The 21,516-nt window shown below is 35.7% G+C and overlaps 3 protein-coding genes across 6 annotated transcripts; all 3 read left to right on the forward strand.

Moving 5' to 3' along the window:
* The first annotated feature begins 1,719 nt into the window (after positions 1 to 1,719).
* Positions 1,720 to 3,889, forward strand: LOC118047648 (shikimate O-hydroxycinnamoyltransferase-like). 2 transcript variants are annotated; one of them, XM_035056996.2, is made up of 3 exons: positions 1,720 to 1,819; positions 1,969 to 2,385; positions 2,875 to 3,889. In XM_035056996.2, exons 2-3 carry the CDS (start codon positions 1,969 to 1,971, stop codon positions 3,787 to 3,789), a joined length of 1,332 nt encoding a protein of 443 aa, XP_034912887.1. In that variant the 5' UTR covers positions 1,720 to 1,819; the 3' UTR covers positions 3,790 to 3,889. The 2 variants fall into 2 exon arrangements, with proteins under 2 accessions (XP_034912887.1, XP_073265282.1); XM_073409181.1 differs by lacking the exon at positions 1,720 to 1,819 and having other exon boundaries at positions 1,835 to 2,385.
* A 3,485-nt stretch (positions 3,890 to 7,374) lies between these two features.
* LOC118047630 (acetyl-CoA-benzylalcohol acetyltransferase) lies at positions 7,375 to 8,677 on the forward strand. Its single transcript, XM_035056970.1, has 2 exons — positions 7,375 to 7,737; positions 7,805 to 8,677. Exons 1-2 carry the CDS (start codon positions 7,375 to 7,377, stop codon positions 8,675 to 8,677), a joined length of 1,236 nt encoding a protein of 411 aa, XP_034912861.1.
* Positions 8,678 to 10,574: 1,897 nt separating this feature from the next.
* On the forward strand, positions 10,575 to 19,893 carry LOC118047649 (cysteine-tryptophan domain-containing zinc finger protein 3). Of its 3 annotated transcripts, none has more exons than XM_035056998.2 (11): positions 10,575 to 11,579; positions 11,980 to 12,052; positions 12,154 to 12,290; positions 12,379 to 12,768; positions 12,873 to 14,116; positions 14,599 to 14,945; positions 15,772 to 17,120; positions 17,265 to 17,422; positions 18,250 to 18,410; positions 18,574 to 18,734; positions 19,487 to 19,893. In XM_035056998.2, exons 3-11 carry the CDS (start codon positions 12,255 to 12,257, stop codon positions 19,685 to 19,687), a joined length of 4,047 nt encoding a protein of 1,348 aa, XP_034912889.1. In that variant the 5' UTR covers positions 10,575 to 11,579; positions 11,980 to 12,052; positions 12,154 to 12,254; the 3' UTR covers positions 19,688 to 19,893. The 3 variants fall into 3 exon arrangements, with proteins under 3 accessions (XP_034912889.1, XP_034912888.1, XP_073265573.1); XM_035056997.2 differs by having other exon boundaries at positions 10,575 to 11,163; XM_073409472.1 differs by having other exon boundaries at positions 10,575 to 11,163; positions 18,673 to 18,734.
* Positions 19,894 to 21,516: the final 1,623 nt, after the last annotated feature.

A 21,516-nucleotide genomic window follows, 5' to 3' on the forward strand; every position in this document is an offset into this window, starting at 1 on the left:
ATTGTATAAATTTAAGTTTGTTTATATTTGTGTTTGAATTAATATTATATTTTTTTAAACTAATATTTTGAATTATTAATATTACCGAATATCCCGAAATACAAAAATACCATTATAATTGTGAAAAACGGAAATAGGAGGTGGGACTGGGGGGGCATCAAGGAAGAAGGAGGACAATCAAAGGCAGTAAAAATGTCCAATAATTAGCGTTGGCAGTACAGAGAAAGAAAAAAGACAGAACTCCCAGAGACAGGTGGCAGGCAGCTCATTGAATGCCGTAGATGCTAGCAGTCTAGCACAGTTGCATCTGTCCTTTCTGACAATGAATCTGCCTTAGTGGGTAAATGGTAGACACGTAAGACACGAAATCTCGTACTGAGGTTCCACAATAATCCCCCCACATTAATTTCTTTCTGACAAGGAATCTGCCTTATTTTTTAAAGATTATTTTAACATGTTTATATTAAAAATAAAAAAAATATTATTTAAATATTAAAAAATACACTTTAAAAAAATAACTATAAGGTCTGAATATCCTATTTAGTGGCACTTTAAGTAATTGTCTATTTATTATTGCAACTATTTGACAAATAATTGTTATGGTTATTGTTAATTACTAATTTGATTTTTTTTACTTTGTCAATGTAAATGTTGATTGTCAATGTAATTTTTAAATCTAAGAACCAAAAGATAAAAAAAATAGCGACCGCAAATTGTACTTTTATCATACATAGTATAACATCTCAATGGATATATATTTTTGTTTTTGTGGTAATTGTGATAGTTATGATTTACAAAAAGTAATTTTGAAAAAATTATTTTTTTGTGTGGTTGGTGCGTATATAATATGTGTTTGGTTAAAATTATGGTTTGATTTTATTTTGCCAAAAATCATGATATGATATGTTTGGTTAAAATTATGGTTGCGGATAATATTGTATATAAAATGACTAAAAAAAAATAAATGAATTTATTCTTTGTTTTAAGAGGAAACAAAATATTTAATCCAAACAAAAACTAGCAGAAAAATAAAATCATTTTTTTACATTAAAAAATAAATATTATTGTCCCATCAAACTATTTGCAATGTCATCACAAACATAATTCACACACAAAGCTTTCTGGTGCCCACGTGGTTGTGATTGTGGAACCATATCGGTTAAAGTATCAGGAGGAACAAAATCAGGATGAATATCAAACTCGTTAAATGTAACATCTTGGCTCGACTTCCTTCAAATGTAGCTATGCAGTGCCATTGATGCAACACCAATTTTAACTTGTGTTTTGTAAGGAAACTCAAGTATGTTTTGCAAGATTCTCCACCTTTTCTTCCAAACTTCAAATATACGTTCTATTACTCATCGTAATGATAAATGGATATGGTTGAATATTTCCTCTCGACTTTGTGATTATTGTCGTCGATGAAATTCTAAAAGATAACATTTCTTATTTTTTTATATGGATCTAAGTAATAGTATTTCTTTGGATATCCTGAATGAACGAGATAATATATATTAAAAAATAACACTATTCTTAAGACAACAATATTAATTATAAAATAATAATTTTTTTAAATTATTATATCAAAATATTTTTAAAATATAAAAAAATAAATTAGAAAAACACGGTTGAACTGCCGCGAGCCCAAATGGTTTTTAATTCGAAGCTTCAAGGCTGCCTTCACTCCCTCGTTTCTTCCTTCCTTTCTTTTTTTTCTTCTATAAATACGAGTGGTCGTCCTCATCTGCGTACAACACCCCCCCCCCCTCTCTATCTTGTTTTGTTCTTCTAAGAAGAAAATTCTAGCCAGGCGAATAAAGTATGAGTTTAATATTTAATTCTGCTTCATTAATGTTTAACATATACTGCAATTTACTAAGCTAAGCAAACCTGGAGTTGATTTTCAACAATTTAAACAGCATATATGAACAGACAGGACTTTAACATGATTTTGTTGCAAATATGCAGATGGTAAGAGTTGAAATTCGAATAAAAGAGTCAACTGTCGTGCGACCTGCCGAAGACACGCCGGAAAAAAGCCTATGGAGCTCAAATCTGGACCTGTTGGTGCCAATGGTACACATCCCAACAGTATACTTCTACAAGCCGGTCAATGGTTCTTCCACTTTTTTTGACCCTCAAGTGCTCATGGAGGCTCTGAGCAAGGCTCTTGTGCCATTCCACCATATGGCAGGGAGGTTAGAGAAGGATGAAAATGGTAGGATGTCGATATTGTGTAACGCCAGAGGGGTTCTATTTGTCGAGGCTGAAACAAGCTCCACCATTGATGAACTGGGGGATTTTACTCCCCACTCTGAGATGCTGCAGTTCATTCCAGAAGTCGATCGTTCAAGCATATTTTCCTATCCTCTACTACTCGCACAGGTGAGTTTTATGTTTCTTTGGATTTTGTTCAAAAGTATTGAAACTATTTGTGTTCTACAGGGTTTTTAACCAATCCAAGGCAAAGTACTCATAGAGTCATAGCATGGGAAGGATGTGTAAGGATTAATTATAGAATATATCACGTGAGATGCAAAGAACCTGTTACCAGCTTTAAGTATTCGAAGACAAATTCACTTGAGTCAGCACGCATATCTAAATTCAGCTAAGAAGTTATACACAAGATTTTCTTTATTTATCTTGTTTTATTTATTCCTTTTTATTTAGACCATAACTTTCAATTTATTTAGAATTTTATTTATTAGCATTTTTTGTTGTATTTAGACAGTAGTTATATAGGCTACTCGGAGGAAGAGAAGTTTTGCTATCTTGAAAATGAAAAAAAATAGTGTTTTAGTTTTTTTGATTTATATTTAATTTGAAAAATGTGTTTTCTGTTTATGATTGACATGCTTTGTATGTTGCTAACAGGCAACCTTCTTCAAATGTGGAGGAGTATGTCTTGGAGTTGGCTTACACCATATCTTAGGAGATGGAACTTCTGCAATCCATTTTATCAACTCGTGGTCTGAAATAGCGAGAGGACTATCTCTTACCACCCCACCGTTCATTGACCGTACCTTGCTTGACGCTCGAGCTCCGCCTATCCCCGCAATGCACCACGTAGAATACGACCCCCCTCCTACCTTGAACACCCATAACTCCGGTGACCAAACCCTAGAAATCCAATCAAATCCGAAACCCACTTGTGCAAAAATCCTAACCATCACATTTGATCAACTCCGAACCCTAAAAAACAAGTCTAGAAAAGACGTTGTTGACGGCACTATCAACCATAGCACCTTTGAAACCCTAGCAGCACATATTTGGCAATGCACCTGCAAGGCACGTGGAATCTCGAACGACCAAGCAACAAAGCTACACATTCCAACAGATGGGCGATCTAGATTGAACCCACCATTGCCAGCCGGATACTGTGGCAATGCTCTTTTCACGACAGCAATTTTAGGTTTATCTGGCGAAATCCAATCAAAGCCATTGGTGGATACCATAGCGAAAATCCGTGGAGCATTGAAAAGAATGGACAACGAATATTTGAGGTCAGCCATTGATTATTTGCAGGTCCAGCCTGATTTAGAAGCTTTGAAGCGAGGGCCACACACATTTAATAATCCAAACATCAATATTGTGAGTTGGATGACAATGCCGATATATGACGCTGACTTTGGTTGGGGTCGACCCTCTTTTATGGGGCCCGCAGTCGTTCTCTTCGAAGGCATGGCATACATAACTCGAAGCCCAAGTAATGATGGGAGCTTCATGATATTTATTTGCTTAGAAAGCAGTCACATGGAACTCTTCAAGAAGTTCCTTTACGATTTTTAATTCGCAAGTTCATCTGTATGCATGGTACTATAACCTAAGTTGTTGTCTTCATCCTTAATGAGTATTTTATGCAGAATTTAATGATTTTATTTACAAGTTATCTGAGATTAATTGACTGGAATTCTTCTTTCTTTCTTTTTTCATATAATCCTCGTCACTTTTATCTTTTTATTGCTGTGAATTAATTAATACAGCCAGAAGACACCCTAGGCTAGCTGCGCATTTATGCTACAAAACATCAATAAAAGGACATCCATGTTTTCCCTACAAGATTTTTGTGGAAAATAGTAAGGGGACAAGATGAAGTGTTGAAGGATGGAATATTCTATGTACTTCAAGGCTTATTATTAGATGGTGCTTTGCGCGCATCACGGCCTCTTTCATCGCAAAAAAAGGATGATATAAATATTTTTAAAACAAGAAAAAAAAATCTTCTTTATGGAATGACATAAACCTAAGATGGTTTTTTTTTTTTTTTAATTTTAAAGCAGGCTAATAAATAGATAAGCTTTCTTCAAGTTGGTGATATATTTTGATTAAACGGTTAGATTAAAAAGTTTTCTAATTTTAGGGATATACATAGACATAACACCTTGTTTTTAAGATTTTCTTTAATGAATGCTCCTCATATTTTTCAGGTTCAACGGGACCTCTATAGGATTGAGCAAGGTCAGATGTCAGTTGCAGCATGTATCTTACCTATCCATCTTCACCACTGGCTTCCTGACAGTCCAGCCAGTTTCCATCAAACAATTTAATGGCGGAAGGTCAATGCCAACGATGCCCTGCATCAAACGTATTGATCGATGAAGAATTAATTGGACACCTTGCTCAATGTAAACGTTGTCATAAAGCAGCTGGACAATCATAATGATACAATCGATTACCGAGGAGGGACATCGAAAGTCTCTTTTTTCAATAGAGGAAAAAGAGAGCTATCTACTTTTTTCTTATGTCCCAAGGGACTTCCTCGATCAATAAAGGGTCTTAGTATGGTTCTTGAGCGGTTGATGCTGCAAGAGTAAGTGCCCAAACATGCGACCTATTTATGTATGGGTCGGAAGATCATTACTGTGGAGGGAGGCTCGCACCAACCTTGCTAGGCGGGGAAGTTCGCAATGTTCTAACCGAGCTTGATTGGGATATTCCTCTTAAAGAAAAACTTTATTCATGAAATGAATGGAATTGCATGAGAGATGTTTAATTTTCCACCTCCGATCACTCGGCCACCATTCTGCAGCGGTGGACATTTGCTAATTTATGATCCAAAGCAATCGATGAAACAACTTTCGTACGGAATCAAGATTCAAATGCTTTCAGCATATATGCATGTTCCCTCTAGAGGAAACAACTTGCTCTCAATTTGATTTCCATGTCATGCTTAAGGAATATCACATTACGTGGTGCTGTAGTCGCCTTATATCCAGAGACGTACAGGAAAAAGGAAAGAACCAGAAGAAATCATGATCAGTGGTTTCTGCTATATATGAACACTTGAGCATAGCTAGCAATGTGGGAGACCATTCTCTTGGATTGTTGCAGGATTCACCAAAGGTGGTGATGCATGAGACTTTCTCGTAATGCATAGCCTTATATTAACAAGCACGATTTTCTATTCAACTTTATTAGCACCTAAAGTTTAATTTGTTAGTGACAGATATTCTTACTTTTTATGTATTGCTTGATGGTTTTTATCATTGTATTCTATTTTAGAATTCCATTTACTTAATGGTCTTCTGAGGAATTAGTAAAACTTTGATTATTATTAAAAAAAAAAAAATTCTGAGAAATATAGGTTACTATTATCTGGTTTTTAGCCTCTACAAATGCAATTCTCTTATGTTTCATGAGTTGTGCCTTATCTTGGCTAGCCACAATCTAAGTGGCTAACTTCCTTTTATTAATAAGAAAATATCCTTCTCTCTGTTTTTTTTTTTAAATCATAGTTAGAGAAAAGGATACACTTTTGATAACAAAGATTTATAGCCTCCTATTCTTAAACCCATGATTCACTAGATTTTAGTATTTATATAAAAGGTTAAAAATTTCATACTGAAAAATTAAAACTCAAGATTTTGATGATCAAAACTGTGATACATATTTGATGACAAACGGTATAAAAGTTTTGTAAAATTAAAATTAAGAATGTCGGTCAATACTTGAGAAGATTCAATAATTTGAAGGTAATATTCTTACTATTTAGCTAGTACTCAACCACGTCCACAACAGTGGACGCAGCCTTTGTTTTCAATTTGAAGCTTCAAGGCTGCCTTCGTCATTTGTCCTGACTCCTTCCTCTCTTTTCTTTTCCTTTTTATATAGACGAGAAGATTTTATTAATATTAAGATAAACTTTTGAAGGTAAACTTGTAGATGACTTATTCTTGGTGGTTTGCGACCTGAGTTGAATCCATTTATTCTTGGTGGTTTGCAGCAGGTTGTTATGATTTTGTATAGCACAAACACAACATGTTCAAGTTACTTTTTTGTTGTAATCTCCCCTGCTCCTTCTCTACTTATGAATGTTTTACTCCTAGAGAATCTGACTATCAATGGTTACAGTATATATACTAACATCAATAATATTATACTTTATTCTACATTTTAAAAAACATCGGAAAAATACTGTGCATTTACAGTAGATATATACTTATTACATGGTAGATATATACTTATTATATCATGGATCACACTATAAACATAGAGTGTTTACATCGTGGATGATACTGTAACACCTAGGAGGTTTTGTCTTTATTATTTTTAGTCAAAATATGTTATTGGATCTAGTTGTTGTCTAGCTGCCATATCCAAAGAAAAACAATGTGCAGGAAAAACATTATTGAGTCTAGCTGCGGAGCCACACCCAACTAGCTCAGCAAAAAGAGCCAATGTGATTGGGTTTGACTCTTTCTGCAGAGCCAGTTGGGTCTAACCCGGCAATCATATCTAATAACATCGGCCAAACCACAACCTTGGGTTTGATTGTGGAGCCAAACCCCATATAATTAAGTCTGGTTGAAGAGCCAAACCAAATCATAGTGACTCTTTCTGCGGAGCCTGTTGGGTCTGACTCTGCAGCCAGACCAAACAACGTTGGGTTGTTGGGTCTGGCTGCAAGGTTTCTTTTCTTTAATTTAGTTTTAACGAATCAAATAAATATTATCTTAATATATATACTTTAAAAAAATAATCATTACATAATAATATGATAACTAGTATATTGGCCCGTGCTCCACAGCAGGTTAATAATAATTTTATTTTTTTAAATATAAACATGCTTGGGTTGGATTAAAGAAATTTATTATTGACCTTTAAAGAACACCGGACAATATTCTAGTACTGTTTAATCATCAAAGCCGAACACTTTCTTTTTACCTATTATTTATTTACAGGAAGTAAAACCTTACCAGTCGTTTCTACACCTGCATGCTGACCCTGCTATAAATATCTGTAGATCCACCAGTTTTGCAATACTCCAAACGATGATTTCATGACTTCAATTTCGAACTAAACCTTCCCTTTTCCCAGAGTCTAAACACCAACCCATTACATTGTTCCTCTATATATTGCTACAGAAAGTTAATAATGGAGGTTCAAATCACATCAAGAAAGCTCATCAAGCCATCAGTTCATACGCCTCCTCACCTTCAAATTCTGAAACTTTCGATTCTTGACCAGTATCCATATTATGTACCCAATATTTTCTACTACACCAATGCCAACCATGAAATAGAGAGCATCAACACACAGAAGCTAGTTGAGCAGCTAGAGAAATCATTGTTAGAAGTCTTAACGCTCTTTTACCCTCTAGCAGGAAGATTCATCAAAGACAAACTCATAGTTGATTGTAATGATGATGGGGTAGAATTCTTGGAAGCGAAAGCTGATGGAGACCTCACTCAAATTCTCCAGCAAGAACCCAAACCATATGAGCTGCTTCGTCGTTTGGTTCCTTCTTTAGCAGAATCTGCCACTAGTCCTTAATTTATTAGCTATTCAAGTTAACATTTTCAAGTGTGGAGGGCTAGCAATCGGTGTGCTCAATTCGCACAGGATAGCTGGTAGATGGACCATGTCAAGATTTATCAATGCATGGGCTACAACTCATTTTCATGATCAAGGGATTAGTAAAGTTACTCCTCCAATCTTCGTTTCACCATTTAACTTCCCGGATTCCAGCAGGCTCAGGTTTCCAGTACCTCCACCTCGCATGGCTAGTAAGAAAATTGTCACGAAAATATTTCGGTTTGACAGGGAAGCAATAGAGAAACTGAAATCTGAAGTAATTAGCGGTGCTGATTCCGGAGTCAAGCATCTCCCTTCGCGTGTGGAGGTGGTCTCAGCACTTATATGGAAAGCTCTCATTAGTGTGGCAAAAGAGAAGCATGGATACCTCAGGTCTTCTTCAATGAGTATGCCTTTCAATTTGAGAGGAAAAGTTGGTGTCCCGCTAGATAATCAATGTGGAAACCTTTGCAGGCCTATCATTGCTCGGTTCGATGCTAAAAATCAGAGCAAACTCGTGTTGAGTGAGCTTGTGAGTTTGATAGGAGATGCTAAGAGAAGAGCCAGTTCGGAATGCGTAAAGGCCATAAACATTCCTGAAATGTTTTCAATGGTGACTAATTCTTTTGCAGAGATGTTTGAAGAATTGAACAAAAGCGAGGTAGATATATTCAGGTTCACAAGCTGGTGTAGGATGGGCTTGTATGAAGTTAACTTTGGCTGGGGAAAGCCTGCATGGATGAGTCTTGTGCCTCCAAATATAGAATTAACTGTCCTGAATGATACTAAATCTGGTGATGGAATTGAAGCTTGGTTGAACTTACATGAAAAGGACATGATTCAGCTCCAACAAGATCCAGATATCATGGCCTTCACTTCTTAGCTAGTAATATCAGTGGCTTGGGATCAACAAGAACAGGATCCTCCCGAAAGGGCGGCCAATTGTCGCAATAACGTAATGTAATCAATTTAAGTTTGTATTGTTGAATTGCCTATCTTTTTTCTTTGGTCTTAATTTGTTGTTATGGAGTATTAATGTCCTTAAATTAGTTGGTTTTATGGAAGTTTTCTGCACTGTGTAGATGGCTGTCCTCCTTTCCCTCTCTGATTTCTTAGGATGTGTATCAATGAGCCTTGTAATAAGTTGTGCTGTACGGTAAGGAAATGGCTATTACCGGTAGGGGCAAGCATTCGGTTCTGGTTTAATTTTTTTTTCTTTCTATTTCCTCATATGTTTTTGTTTTTGTTATATATATATATATATATATATATATTATCTTGGACATGTTTCATGGGTGATACATGCATGGATGGTTACTTTCAAGAATCAAACCATGTGGAAGAGCCCATGAGCTCGAGGTTCTGATTCGATCACACATTTATACGTGAGTTGAGAGATACAAGTGGTAGAATACAAACCAGAAATATAAATTGATCTAATCGTTTTCATTTGGCTTTCGCTGGTTGTAGGAAATATATTGTTAAAGGCAAACCCAAAAGGGTCCAAGCATTCTTATCTGAAGAACACAAACCGCTGCTTGAACACTGAACCTGCTCTTTTCATCCACCCGGCAGGTGGCGATACAATCTTTTTATCTGCGTTTCCCCAGAGAAACCACTGTTGCATAATGATGCAACTCTGATCCTATATCTCTGATCCTATGTCAAGCTGTGGCTGTTCTCTTGTACCCTAGATAACTGCTCTATAAGTTACATACAGACTGAAGGGAGCAGGCTGAGATTTTGCGTTGCAAAAGAAGCTGCTTGAATCTTGAAGGCCATCATACCACTTTTTTATTTGCACTATATATCTTTAATATGCTTTATTCATTTGATATCTGATGATGGACTTCCAAAAGTAATGACCAAAAAGAAGTGTTGTGTGAAAATTGGTAGTGAATTTCTTGATGTTTGAGATGAAATGTCCTCCGTAAATCAATTCTCCCCAGTCAATTGACTGCTATCAATATCAAGGGAAAATCTCAAACAAGTCCTTGTGCTATTAACACAAATTACAATGGATTCCTACCACTAATTGAATTTCTACTCTATTTATATCTTATTTATTATTTGATGAATATTTTTTTTATTATTTATACCTTATCAATCAAGTTTCGAGTATATAAAAATTTATTATTCAATACAATATATATATAAACAAGATTTTGGAATACTACCTCGATTTAGTCCTTGTGGTTGTGTCAATTCATGAGCTAACAAGTTCCTGTATAACAAATTTGGTTAAATCTACCCTATTTTAGTCAATTAAACCTAATTTAGCTAAACTTCCAATCAAAATAAGACTCATTTATCCTATATTAAAAGACTAAAAAAACTAGTCTAAATAGAAGTGTTATTAAATCTAGCCTACTTGAATTAGGTTTAATAATAAAAAAAAAAAAATCCAGCATACTTGATAGGTAATTTAAAACTTAACTTGAATAGGGTTTGAAAAAAATAAATAAAAATTTATATATATAACTCTATTAACTTAAAGGCTAACAAAATTTAATTAATCCAATTTTAATTTTTTTAAAAAATTAAAAGATATTATTTTATTTTTTTTTAATTAAAATAATATTATTTCAATTAACTTGAATCAACTTGTTTAATTATTAACCTGAACCTTGGACCGGTTCATGAATTAAACCAGTTTTAATATTTGGATTGTAATTGACGGAATTTGATGAGTATAAGGTACATTTGAAGAAAGTTCATACAAATACAAATACAAATACAAGGGCTAGTTAGGGGTTTTTGTGTTTCCCTTACGTGTGAAAAGCAGGCATAACAGAAACTGGAAGTCTACACCAACAAAAGCAAATACAAAACGCTTTCTCTGTTCCTCGAGAGGAAAGTTTGAGAAAACAACGCAAAGATAGTTACTTTTTGATCGAACAGGCCATATTTCACATAGATTTGCTGCTAATATCTTGCCATAATATTCTCCCTACCCTTGAGCGTGTGTGAGAGAGGCGCATTGAACATTAACAAAGAGCAATACTTTTATGTGGGTGTTTATGGAGAGCATTTATTAGTTTGTGATTGTGATAATGGTAATTCTGGGGATTTCCTTCATGGTTTTTCTGGGTTTTAGATTTTAGAAGTGGGGTTTTAATTGAAGTTCAAAAGGGTGACTCTTTTAGAGAAATTTTGAAGAGTTTTTTGCTTTTTTGTGTTTTTGCTTGAGTTTTGGGGATTGTGATGACTGAGAAAAGTTAAGGTTAGCGTGTTAGGATTGTGGTTTGGTTTTTGAGCTTGTGGTGTTGTGGACTTATGGGAGAGACTGGGATTGAAGAGGGAGAGGCATGTGATTACATGGACAATGGTGATCAGAATATTGATATTGATGAGGCTCTCTCTTACCTTGTAAGGGTTTCAGTAATATTTTGATAAAAAGTTTTGATTTTTTTCTTTTGGGGTTTTGTAATACAATTGATTTTGCTAAAATTGTAATTGCCGTTTTGAAACTACATATATAATGGGTCCTGTAATTTTAAACTAAATGGGCAGTTGGTGCTGTATGAATGGTTGTCTACTTGGCTTAGGAGCTCTTAACAATTTGTTAATAGTTTTTTGGTCAGTGTAGTTCCTGAGAATATTCAGTAGAAAAGAAATAAAAAATCTTGGACTTCTAATTTTGTTGTCTTTGGTCAGAGAATGAACATTGGTATTTCGTGTTTTCTTTTGGGGTTTTGTAATACAATTGATTTTGCTGGACCTGGATTGTGCTGTTTACTACTGTAAAATTCTACAGTCTCGTTCCTGTTCCTGCTGAAGAGCTGGTTAGTGTCTGAACTCTTAAGTTAACTTGATGAAACTAATAAACCTTTGTTGAATTTAATAAACCATTTGTATAGAATGGATGTTTATTTAGAACATGGCTATTTGATATGCCTTAACATATATTGTGTTTAAAAGAACATAAGTAGAACTGTGCATTGGAAAATTTTCTCTACTGACAATGGGATTGAGAAGGAATTCTCTATTTTATATGAATCGTTAACATTTTGGAACTTTTGTGACTAGCATTATGCCAATTTATCCGTGTAATGTTTTGTAATAACCTTTCCGCTGTTTTAAACTCTTTTTTTTCCTTTTGTTCTTGCGATTGCTGGTTGTTTTAATTTCTTTTTGTCATTGCCTTATATTTTGAGTTACATTAAGCAGTTGGTGTTTTTATAGGATGATAGGATTCAGGACATCTTGGGGCAGTACCAAAAAGATTTTGAAGGTGGAGTTTCTGCAGAGACTTTGGGTAAGTGATGCATTAGAGAATTACTAGAAAATTGTGGGAAGTTCTTTGGTTCTATGTTGGAATTCTTTAAGCCATGGATTGGGACTAACTAATTTTGACAGGTGCAAGATTTGGTGGTTATGGTTCGTTTTTACCTACTTACCAGCGTTCTCCTTCCATATGGTCAAATCCAGTAACCCAGCGGAAAGTACAAAGCCATGGCATGCTACCACCTTCTCGTGATGATCAGCTGACAGAGGTAGGTTCTAATTTTAGGGTTCAGAAACAATAGCTAGTTTCTTCTATGTCATTGGTTTTTGAATGCTATGGTTTATTTCATTACACAGGGTGCCTCTCAGAACTCCACAAGCTCATTACATGAGACTGTTTCTGCAAGACCTGCAGCTGCTTTGAGAATTTCCTCTCCACTGCCTTTAGCAAGGCCTTTGCCTGAGGATAGGTTAGTTAAAATTCAAAGTTCGAGAGAATATGTTTCTGGTTATGAACCACTTCAACGTCCAGTTAACCAGTCAGACCAGAAAATGCTGAAGCTACGAATCAAAGTGGGGTCAGATAATTGTTTGCCAGAGCAGAAAATTTCAGCAATCTACAGTAATCTTGGCTTGGACATGTCTCCATCATTATCATCAGAGGACACTGACAGCCCCTCTGAATGGGAGAGGGATTTTCCAGATTCTCTAGAGGAACAAATGGATTCTCCAACTTGCATTGTCAGGGTGAGGTGTCTTCCACTGATCTAATATTACAAGCATTATTCTTTACGGGTTGTTTCTCATTTAGCTGTTTTTGTTTTTCATTTTAATTGTGATGGGATGAACAGATTATGACCTCTTCTGCTATACCAAGTGGTGCAATGTTGTCACCTCTTCATGATTGTTTGCTTAATTTATCAGAACAGAAAGATTCTTTGGACCATGAAAGAACAGCACCTGTGCAAGAGTTCTCTGTCCTGTGGGCTGACGAGAAAGGGCCTGTCAAGAAGCAAAAGAAGCCAAGTGATAGAAGTGTGAGGTTGGTGGAGCTGAAGAATGAACACTTTTATGATCCACCCAATTGTTTTAGTGCCTTTTTGAAGAATGAATCAAGGATAGAGACCTCAAATGGAAACCATATGTTATCTGATGCAAGAAATCACCCACCTGGATCCAAAACTGCTAAAATGGGTGGAGTAGCTGCTGGAACAGGTACAAAATTCAGAACCAATGTGAGTGGGGCAAAAGAGGAAACATTTAGCCAAAAAGATAGCAAGATGCATGAAGTAAGTGCAAAGGCTACTTTGACCAGAAAAGTTCTGAAAGATAAAAAATTAGGCTGTGACCCTAGAGACAATGGGAGCAAAGGTGATAAAAGTCTTGATTTGTCTAAAGAAGATTACAGCATGCCTGAGGGAATGAGAAAATGTAGAGAGGGAACTTTGGATCTTACAAAACAGAAGTTTGAAAAGAAGAAAACATCCCACTTACATGATGATATGAAGGTATCTCACAGGGAAAAACAGCTATCTGCTGGCAAAAAGAAACCTATGGGAAGCAAATATGATCGTATCTCTACTGACAAGTCAAATAATAGCATGAGGATCAATTTGTCTGCAGAGCCAAAAGAAAAGATCTTTCAAAAAAGCAGCCTTCCATGTAGAAGTAAAGGGGATAATGCATTGCACGAAAACTTGAGAAAGGTCAAAGTTAAACATCCTGTATCGATTGGTGACAGAAAAGCAGGGAGAAGTGAATCTAGAAACCATCTGCTGGGAACTTCTGTTGGAGATGAGACAAGGGACTGTAAGCGTGAGGTACATGAGAAAAAAACCCTTGCTTTCAGAAACAAATCAAAGGTGGGTTCAGTTGATAAAAAAAACAGTTTGGTTTCAACTTCTAAAGCAAATTTAAGAGGAGACATCAATGGTGGTGCGCCATCAGCTGGCCCACTTTCTATGGAGGTTGCACCACATCTTATAGAGGAAAATTGGGTGTGTTGTGACAAGTGTCACAAGTGGCGGCTTCTACCATATGGTACAAACCCTGATCAGCTTCCGCAGAAATGGCTGTGCACCATGCTTGACTGGCTGTAAGGGCTTTTGTTGGATATATGAACTTTTATGGTTGTGTCAGTAATGGTTAGAGATTAATTAGCATGAATTTAGTTGATTCTTACTGATTATCTTCAACTTTGAACAAATAATAAAACCATGTTAATGTGGACCTTGATACTTGGTGATTTGTGTCTAGCTAGCAAGAATACATCATGCTGTACCTTGCTGTCTTTTGAAAATTTAGGAAGAGTAGGTCATTGGGTCATGCAAGTATTTTTTATTTTTTTCAATGACAAGGTGTTTTCAATAAAATTAACTGATTAATGTGAAGGATACTTTGGAGTTCAGATGCTCACTATTAACCTCCGCATGATTATAATTCTCCAAGCTACATGATAAACTACCCTTCAGGGTGAATGCATGTTTTTTTCCTGTTGAAGAAAATGTTTTTTCTAGTGCGCGCACTCTCTCTCTCTCTATCCTCTCTAATTTTAACTCTGATGGAAACCTTTTTCAGGCCTGGAATGAACTGTTGTACTGTTAGCGAGGAGGAGACAACGGACACTCAGCGTGCACAGTGTCGACTCTCTGTTGCAGGGAACCACGATGGCCGGCTAAGCCATTCTGTCAGCACTGAATCTTCAATTACCTTCGTTAATACCTGTCTTGATCAAAATCCACAAGATCTTAGTTTTAGTGGTGGAAAGAAGAAACATGAAATTAAAGAAGTGTCTAATCCAGCTCAGTATAGTCTTTCTAAGAAGTTGCTGATCTCAACAAGGAAGAATGAACATGTCTCTATTGAAAGAAGGTTACAAAACAGGAGCTTGCCTTCTTGGGAGAAAAAGTTGGAGAAAAGATTGGGTATTCCTCATTCAAACTAAATTTACTTGTCTTGGCAAGGGCTATAATGAAAGATTTGTTTATTTCTTGATTGCTAGGCATGCTAGCATCAACTCACATTCATGTTGGCAGTTCTCAGCTTTTGGGCCAAAATACATGGTTTTTGTAATTTCTGTAAAGTTCATTCAATGAAAAAAACTCGAATTTTCCTTGTAGTCTAAACTAGACCTTTGTTTGTACCTTGCAAACCTCTTTGTTGTTCTATATTGCTTGAGAAAATAACTATTGAGGTTAGAGCACATTGTCATTTCCAGTTCTAAAAGAGAATTGGGATAACCCATCAGACCAAGAAAAATGAGAAAGAAGAGAATCACCTACTCATGAAAAGGTGGAAACGGAACCAACCATTTGAGACCAAGTTCTTTATGATAAAAGAAATATCTTAGATTTAGACCAGAAAAATTGGAATAAATATGTGATGGGTGAGGCGGATTAGAGTAATCGCCTCAATATAAAGGTTGAAAAATGTACTTTGACAGCTAATGGAAATTTTCCTTTCTGATTTTCCTTTTCCCCTTTCATGGAATCTGTTGAAACTCATTAAAGCTTGATACTTGATGTGATGGTGTTCGTGGAAATAAATACAGCTAGATGTTGTTTCTTGTTTGATATAAGTTTTGCTGGTAGACACTGGTGGATGTGGGTTCTATTAGTTGATACTCCAAGGCATTATTACATCTAGGATATGTTTCCGTTAATAGATGACCAGATTTAGATGTGCTCTCTGGTGACCTTTCTTCAGCTATCAAATTCCTTGTGTGGATACATAAAATGTTCTTCTTTGCAGGTGATGTGCAGCCACAAAAATCAAAGACCAAGAGAGAAGCTGATCAAGAAAGTTGCAAGCTTTCTAAAAAAGCAAGGACAGACAGTATGCACTTTGCAGAGGAAGATCATAATACTGGTGGATTCTCAAAGAAAGAAATGGGAAATAATGATAAAAAGAATTCATCTTCCAGAGAAATGAGGTGTCTCGCAAAGAATTCCACAAATCTTTATGTTGAAAAACATAACCAGTTTCAGAAGACACTGGTTACAGAGGATCAAGATACAATGGGTATTCAGAGGAAGAAGAGAAAGTCTAAAGACAGGATGAACAGTCAGATCTATCAAGGTAACCATTCTGGTAATAGGCTAAATAGCTGTATTTCCATGGAGGAGACAAGTTGGAGCAAATGCAGAAAAGAAAAGAAGCCAAGAAAATGTAAATTTGAAGAAAAGGTCTCCAGTGCAAGCAAGGGTGTTTGCGAACTGTTTGAAAAAGATAAGATGAATTATTTATCCCAATCAACTGTTGATGGTAAGAATTCAGAAAGAAGGGATTTGAGAGACTTCCAAGATGTGAAGGGCTCACCTGTGGAGTCAGTCTGTTCTTCACCTTCGAGGATTTCTAACCAAGGCAGCCCTAGAAGGACCTTTTCAGGTGATCATGGTAACACAGACATTGATTTTTATCATTTCAGTGGCCAAACAAAATCCTTAGAAGGTGAACGTGTTGGTTTAAGTAACTGGTCTGGGACCTCAAGGAAGGAAAATGCTCCTGTTTCTGCACCTATCAACAAAAAATCAAGGGAAATCTGTAGACATGATGGTGATGAAGTTGAGAAATATTATGCTGGTCAGAAGGTTTCTTCCATCAAAATTCTAAATAATAGTAACAGAGAGGATAACCAATTTAGATGTGAGGGATATGAGGCCTCACTTGAGAAAATGGATGCTGTTTCTCAAAAGGATTGCAATGCAGCTTCACATCATAATGTTCTGCAGAACTGCAGCAGCAGTAGATCTTTGGACATGCTTGACAAAATTAATCAAGTGGAAAAGGCTGCAGGGAAATGGAAATCATTGGATTTCTTATTTTGTGGTGATAAAATGGAAAATCAGTCTTGGAAAAATAGTGAAAATGATGCATCGGAAGTTAATGGTTCTAGTTTTGAAGACTTGGCAAGGGCTCCAAGACAACTTGGAAAGGATGATCGTCGGAATGGGTTTCAAGATGTTACACGAAGGTTTCCTTTGCCTGATGCCAGCAACACTATTGCATCAAATCATATCAGAAATTATTTCTTTAGTCAGGTAGCAAATGATGCTTTGGAAGGAGCCAAGGATCTTAAGCATTCAACAGATTCTCTTAAGGTTTTTCCTTCTGTTGCTGTCTTGATTCTTTAGCTCTAGAGAATTTCACTTTGGTTTACCGTTCTTCTGGAGAGTGCCTTATTTGGTTATATATTTACCATAAAGAAAGTCTGACAATTCATATGTTTTCTTCATACTTTGAAGGTTTCTGAATCAGGCCTTCAAAGTACTGAGTTATTCTTTCAGGCAGCTTTGAAATTTCTTCATGGGGCGTCCCTTTTTAATCCTCATAACAACAATAGCACCAACAGTGGGGAGATGACATCAGCTGAAATGTATGTTCGTGCTGCAAAACTGTGCGAGTAAGTATAGATTGCCAACTACTGTAAGACTCTGTTTTGTCTTTCAGAGGTTTACAGAAAGAAAAGAGAAGGAAAAGGAAATTTTCAATCAGTACAGAGGAGATTATAATGGATTGTGTGATAAAAAATCCAAAACTGGCAGTAGACTCACAGTGACTCAGAATTGATGGTCCCACTTTGTACTTTCACCTAGAGGACTGGTTACATTATCTAATTAAATTGTTTTTATGGTTAGACCAAGCACATAATTTAAATCCCACACAAGCCTTCAATTAACTTGTTCTTGTAGTAGATTTAGTATGAGATTGTTACTCTGATACTCGAAGTGTGTAGACAAGGCAGGATACAATCATGAGGCGATAGGCATCACCACTAAGAAAATCATCACTGAAAGTAAGTCCTGAATATAAGCTAAAAAATTGAGTTTTCACATAAAGTTTAGAGCAACATATAGTTTTAAGTTAATTTAATGTTGCAAGGACTTTATATAGAGCTTCCATGTAATTGCTTTTGAAAGTGTGCAAGTGCCAGCAATAATCATTGTGTTATTGCACTAACGGACTACCAAGTCATAACTGTTTAAAAGTTTGATGATGTGTGTGTCCTTTTAAAATATTATCTGTATAACTGCAACTGGATGCTATCAGGCTTTAAGTTCCCTGTTTATAGCTGGAAAGGACATATTCTGGAATAAACATTTTGATATATTGCTAGTCAGAAAGTTTTTGCATTTTTCTAAAACATATTCCCATCTACGATTAAGCCTATACTTTGTTGAGGGAATAATTTTGAAAATGTTGTTTATGTCATTGTTCCTGCTTCTACAGATATTGTGCTTCTGAATTTGAGAGATTCAATGCCTTGGCATATGCTTTTTTGGCATACAAATGCATTGAAGTGGCATATATGCGGGGAGTCCATTCCAATGACCTCACTGCAAGCAGGGATCTGAATGAACTGCGAACAGCATTAAAAAGGGTTTCTCCAGGTAAATAATAAATAATAAAAAACAGGCATGGTTTCGAAACAAACTAAAAATATTTGAATGAATATAATCCTTGAAAACACGTCATACCAATGTCATATCTTTACAACATTAGAATTCAAAGAGAGCAGAATTTTTGCTTGACATTTTCTCTTCTGTTCCTCAGTTGAGTCCCCATCTTCTTCTGACTCTGATGTTGAGAACCTAAACAGTGAAGTAAAAGTGGAGAATAGAAATATAACTAAGGATGTTGGTTGTTCTCCAGCAGCTACAGCTTGTATCATTGCTGCTAGAAACCAGCCCAGCTTTGTTCGGTTGCTTAATTTTGTAAGTATACCTTTTGTAGTATACTATTTCCTTTTTGTTTGCGTACGGTTTCTTCTTAGTGATTGCATGTATCAGATCGATTTGTAAACTAGCTGCAGTCATGAAAAAGTATTTGAACAAAATGGGAGCATCTGTTCAGAAGCAAAAAGCAGCGCATCAATCATTTTAATTTAATGGGATATCAATGCTTGATGGAAAAATCCTGAAACTCCCACGGAATCCATATAATAACAAAAAAAAAATTATGAATTTTTCTTATTTCATTTTTTATCATTCATTGTAAACTCTTTTTTCTTCTTACCATATAGACAACAGAAAAATTATTATATGGGTGTTAATAAGACCATGCAATTAGATGGTATGAGCCACGCCAAATTTTCGTGAGTTCTTTCATGGAGCCATATGAAACGTGTCTAGGTTTTCTTGTATGTTAATTTCTCCATCATCTCTGTCCGTAGAGAAAATTGGAATAGTGACAACAAAAATTATCTTGGTTTTTGTTCTTTTAATCCAGACGATTGGTATTTGCAACAGCTGATCCAACTTTCAAAAATAGCCAGGAGGAATGATCAGTGGGAGTCATTATTCCCTGATGCTCCAGTGTAGATAGGGCCTTTCACTTCCTTTCATTTCTCATTGTTGCATCTTTCTCCCTTTACTCGTGATGCGGTCTAGCATTCCTGTTATACTGCATCTTGCGCAGTACCATAATTTAGGCACGATGCTTATATATTATATGCAACTGGTTGCAGGCAGAAGATGTGAACCTTGCAATGGAAGCCTCAAGGAAATCCCAGGCTGCCTTTGCAGCTGCCGAAATAATTCTTTCAGAGACGGGCAATACTGAGGGTATTTCTTCCATTAAGAAAGTTCTTGATATAGGCTTCCATGATGTAGAGGGGCTATTGCGGCTGATACGCCTTGCAACAGAGAGCCTTCACAAAACTCCTTGATGCCCTGTGGAGCATCTTAATGCCAGGAAAATGTTCTGCTCCTCCACTTCATATATTCACAAGGAGATGCACAGTTTCCATGTTCATGCTCTCGGCTAGTGCTTGAGTAAGGCTGCCGAGGGCCAAGGAGGTGTTTGGAAGTGTGATAATAGTTATTTTTTAAAGTGTTTTTTATTCGAAAATGCATCAAAAATTTTATTTTTTTATTTTTTATTTTTTTTATATTAGGACATCAAAACAATTCAAAAATACTAAAAAAATTAATTTAAAGAAAAAAAATTCAAATTTTAATGAAAAACATGTTGAAACTTGATGCCAAACATCTAGGCTTTTCTGGAAATTTTTGTTTACTTGTGGGATGCAGTGCAGTTGAACACCAGTTTTGATACTCCAAGCTGTTCATGAAGATAAATAGGTTTTCAAAAATTATGGATAGCAATTAGGAACGCATTCAAAGATGACAGTTTTGAGTGCAAGAGGCATGGTATGCATCATCACCACCGCCACTCTTCTCTTCCCTTGTGTTTTTCTTTGTTATGGTATTATTATTTGGATGTTTAGGCTGTTGCATACACAGTGTTATTGCTATTTGTAAGCAGTTGTCTTCACAGCTAAGCTCAGAGGTAGCAAGTCAAAGATTAGTAGATAACCTGTACAGGAGAAATTAGGAGCTTGCTCACAATCACATTTTTCTTTGATGCTATAGTTTCATTAACATTTGAACTTTGATTTGTAATATACTGAAGAATATCATAATTCATCAGCTACAATTTCAAACCTTTCGAAGACCTTGGGTGAAGCTACCAACCCTTGTACACAAACCTCTTACCTCTTTTTCTCCCAGCTTTGACAAAAACCCTTGTGAGCGTGCATATCTACAGATATGGTTGAACTGGCATGTACTTAGCAAGACAATTAATCTTTTTAGTTTCTTTAACATCTTGAATATCAACCAGGTGATATGATCGTACCCCTCGAATCATTTCTTCTGGCTTGAATGGGATGCATACATGTATGAACAATGTTCTTGAGCTAAACTTACAATGCGCAATGTTACTGTAGCAGCATCGCCTAACCGCAAAGTTCAGTGTTATCGAGGTGTTTTATCTATAGTTTTTATATTCGATCTGAATTCAACCCCAAGATTATTAGGGTTAATTTAAATTTATTATTTTTATTTAAAATGACTCCGTCTCTTTCTTTATTTTATTTTATTTTTTAACTCCTTGATTTTAGATTAGATCAATTGAGTTACAAGTTAATGTATTGAGCTACTCGAGTTTGCACTTAATAATTATAGTTTTATAATTAATGAAAATATAATTAAAAGTGTGATAATGGTTGTTTTTAAAATATTTTTTACTTAAAAATAATATTTTTATTTTTTTAAAATTTTATTTTTAACACCAACAATAAAAAAAATATTTAAAAACTAATTTTAAACAATAAAAAATAAATTTTAATGAAAGTCAGCAAAGTGGATGCATGGTTGCTACTACATGCATGCTTCTTTTACACAGAAACTAAAATCACCATTGATGAAGGTTCAGTGTAATGATTGCAAGAGGGACATTGCTTGCCAAAAAGTCTCTCAGTCCAATGATTAAATTGGAATCTCGTACTTCAGGAGGGGCCTCGTCAGGGTCTCCTCTTGTCTTCCAACCACCAGACCTAATTGCTTAATAAGAACTCCTTTAAGACAGGAGGTGGACACTGCAGTCTTTCATTTTAGCAAACTCCATCCGATGGTTTTATATTTAATTAATTCTCTAATTGAGATTAATAACTATATTTAATTAACAAAAAAGGAAGATAACTAGGATTTTCTT

Source organism: Populus alba, chromosome 5 (assembly GCF_005239225.2).
Source record: "Populus alba chromosome 5, ASM523922v2, whole genome shotgun sequence".
Taxonomy (NCBI): domain Eukaryota; kingdom Viridiplantae; phylum Streptophyta; class Magnoliopsida; order Malpighiales; family Salicaceae; genus Populus; species Populus alba.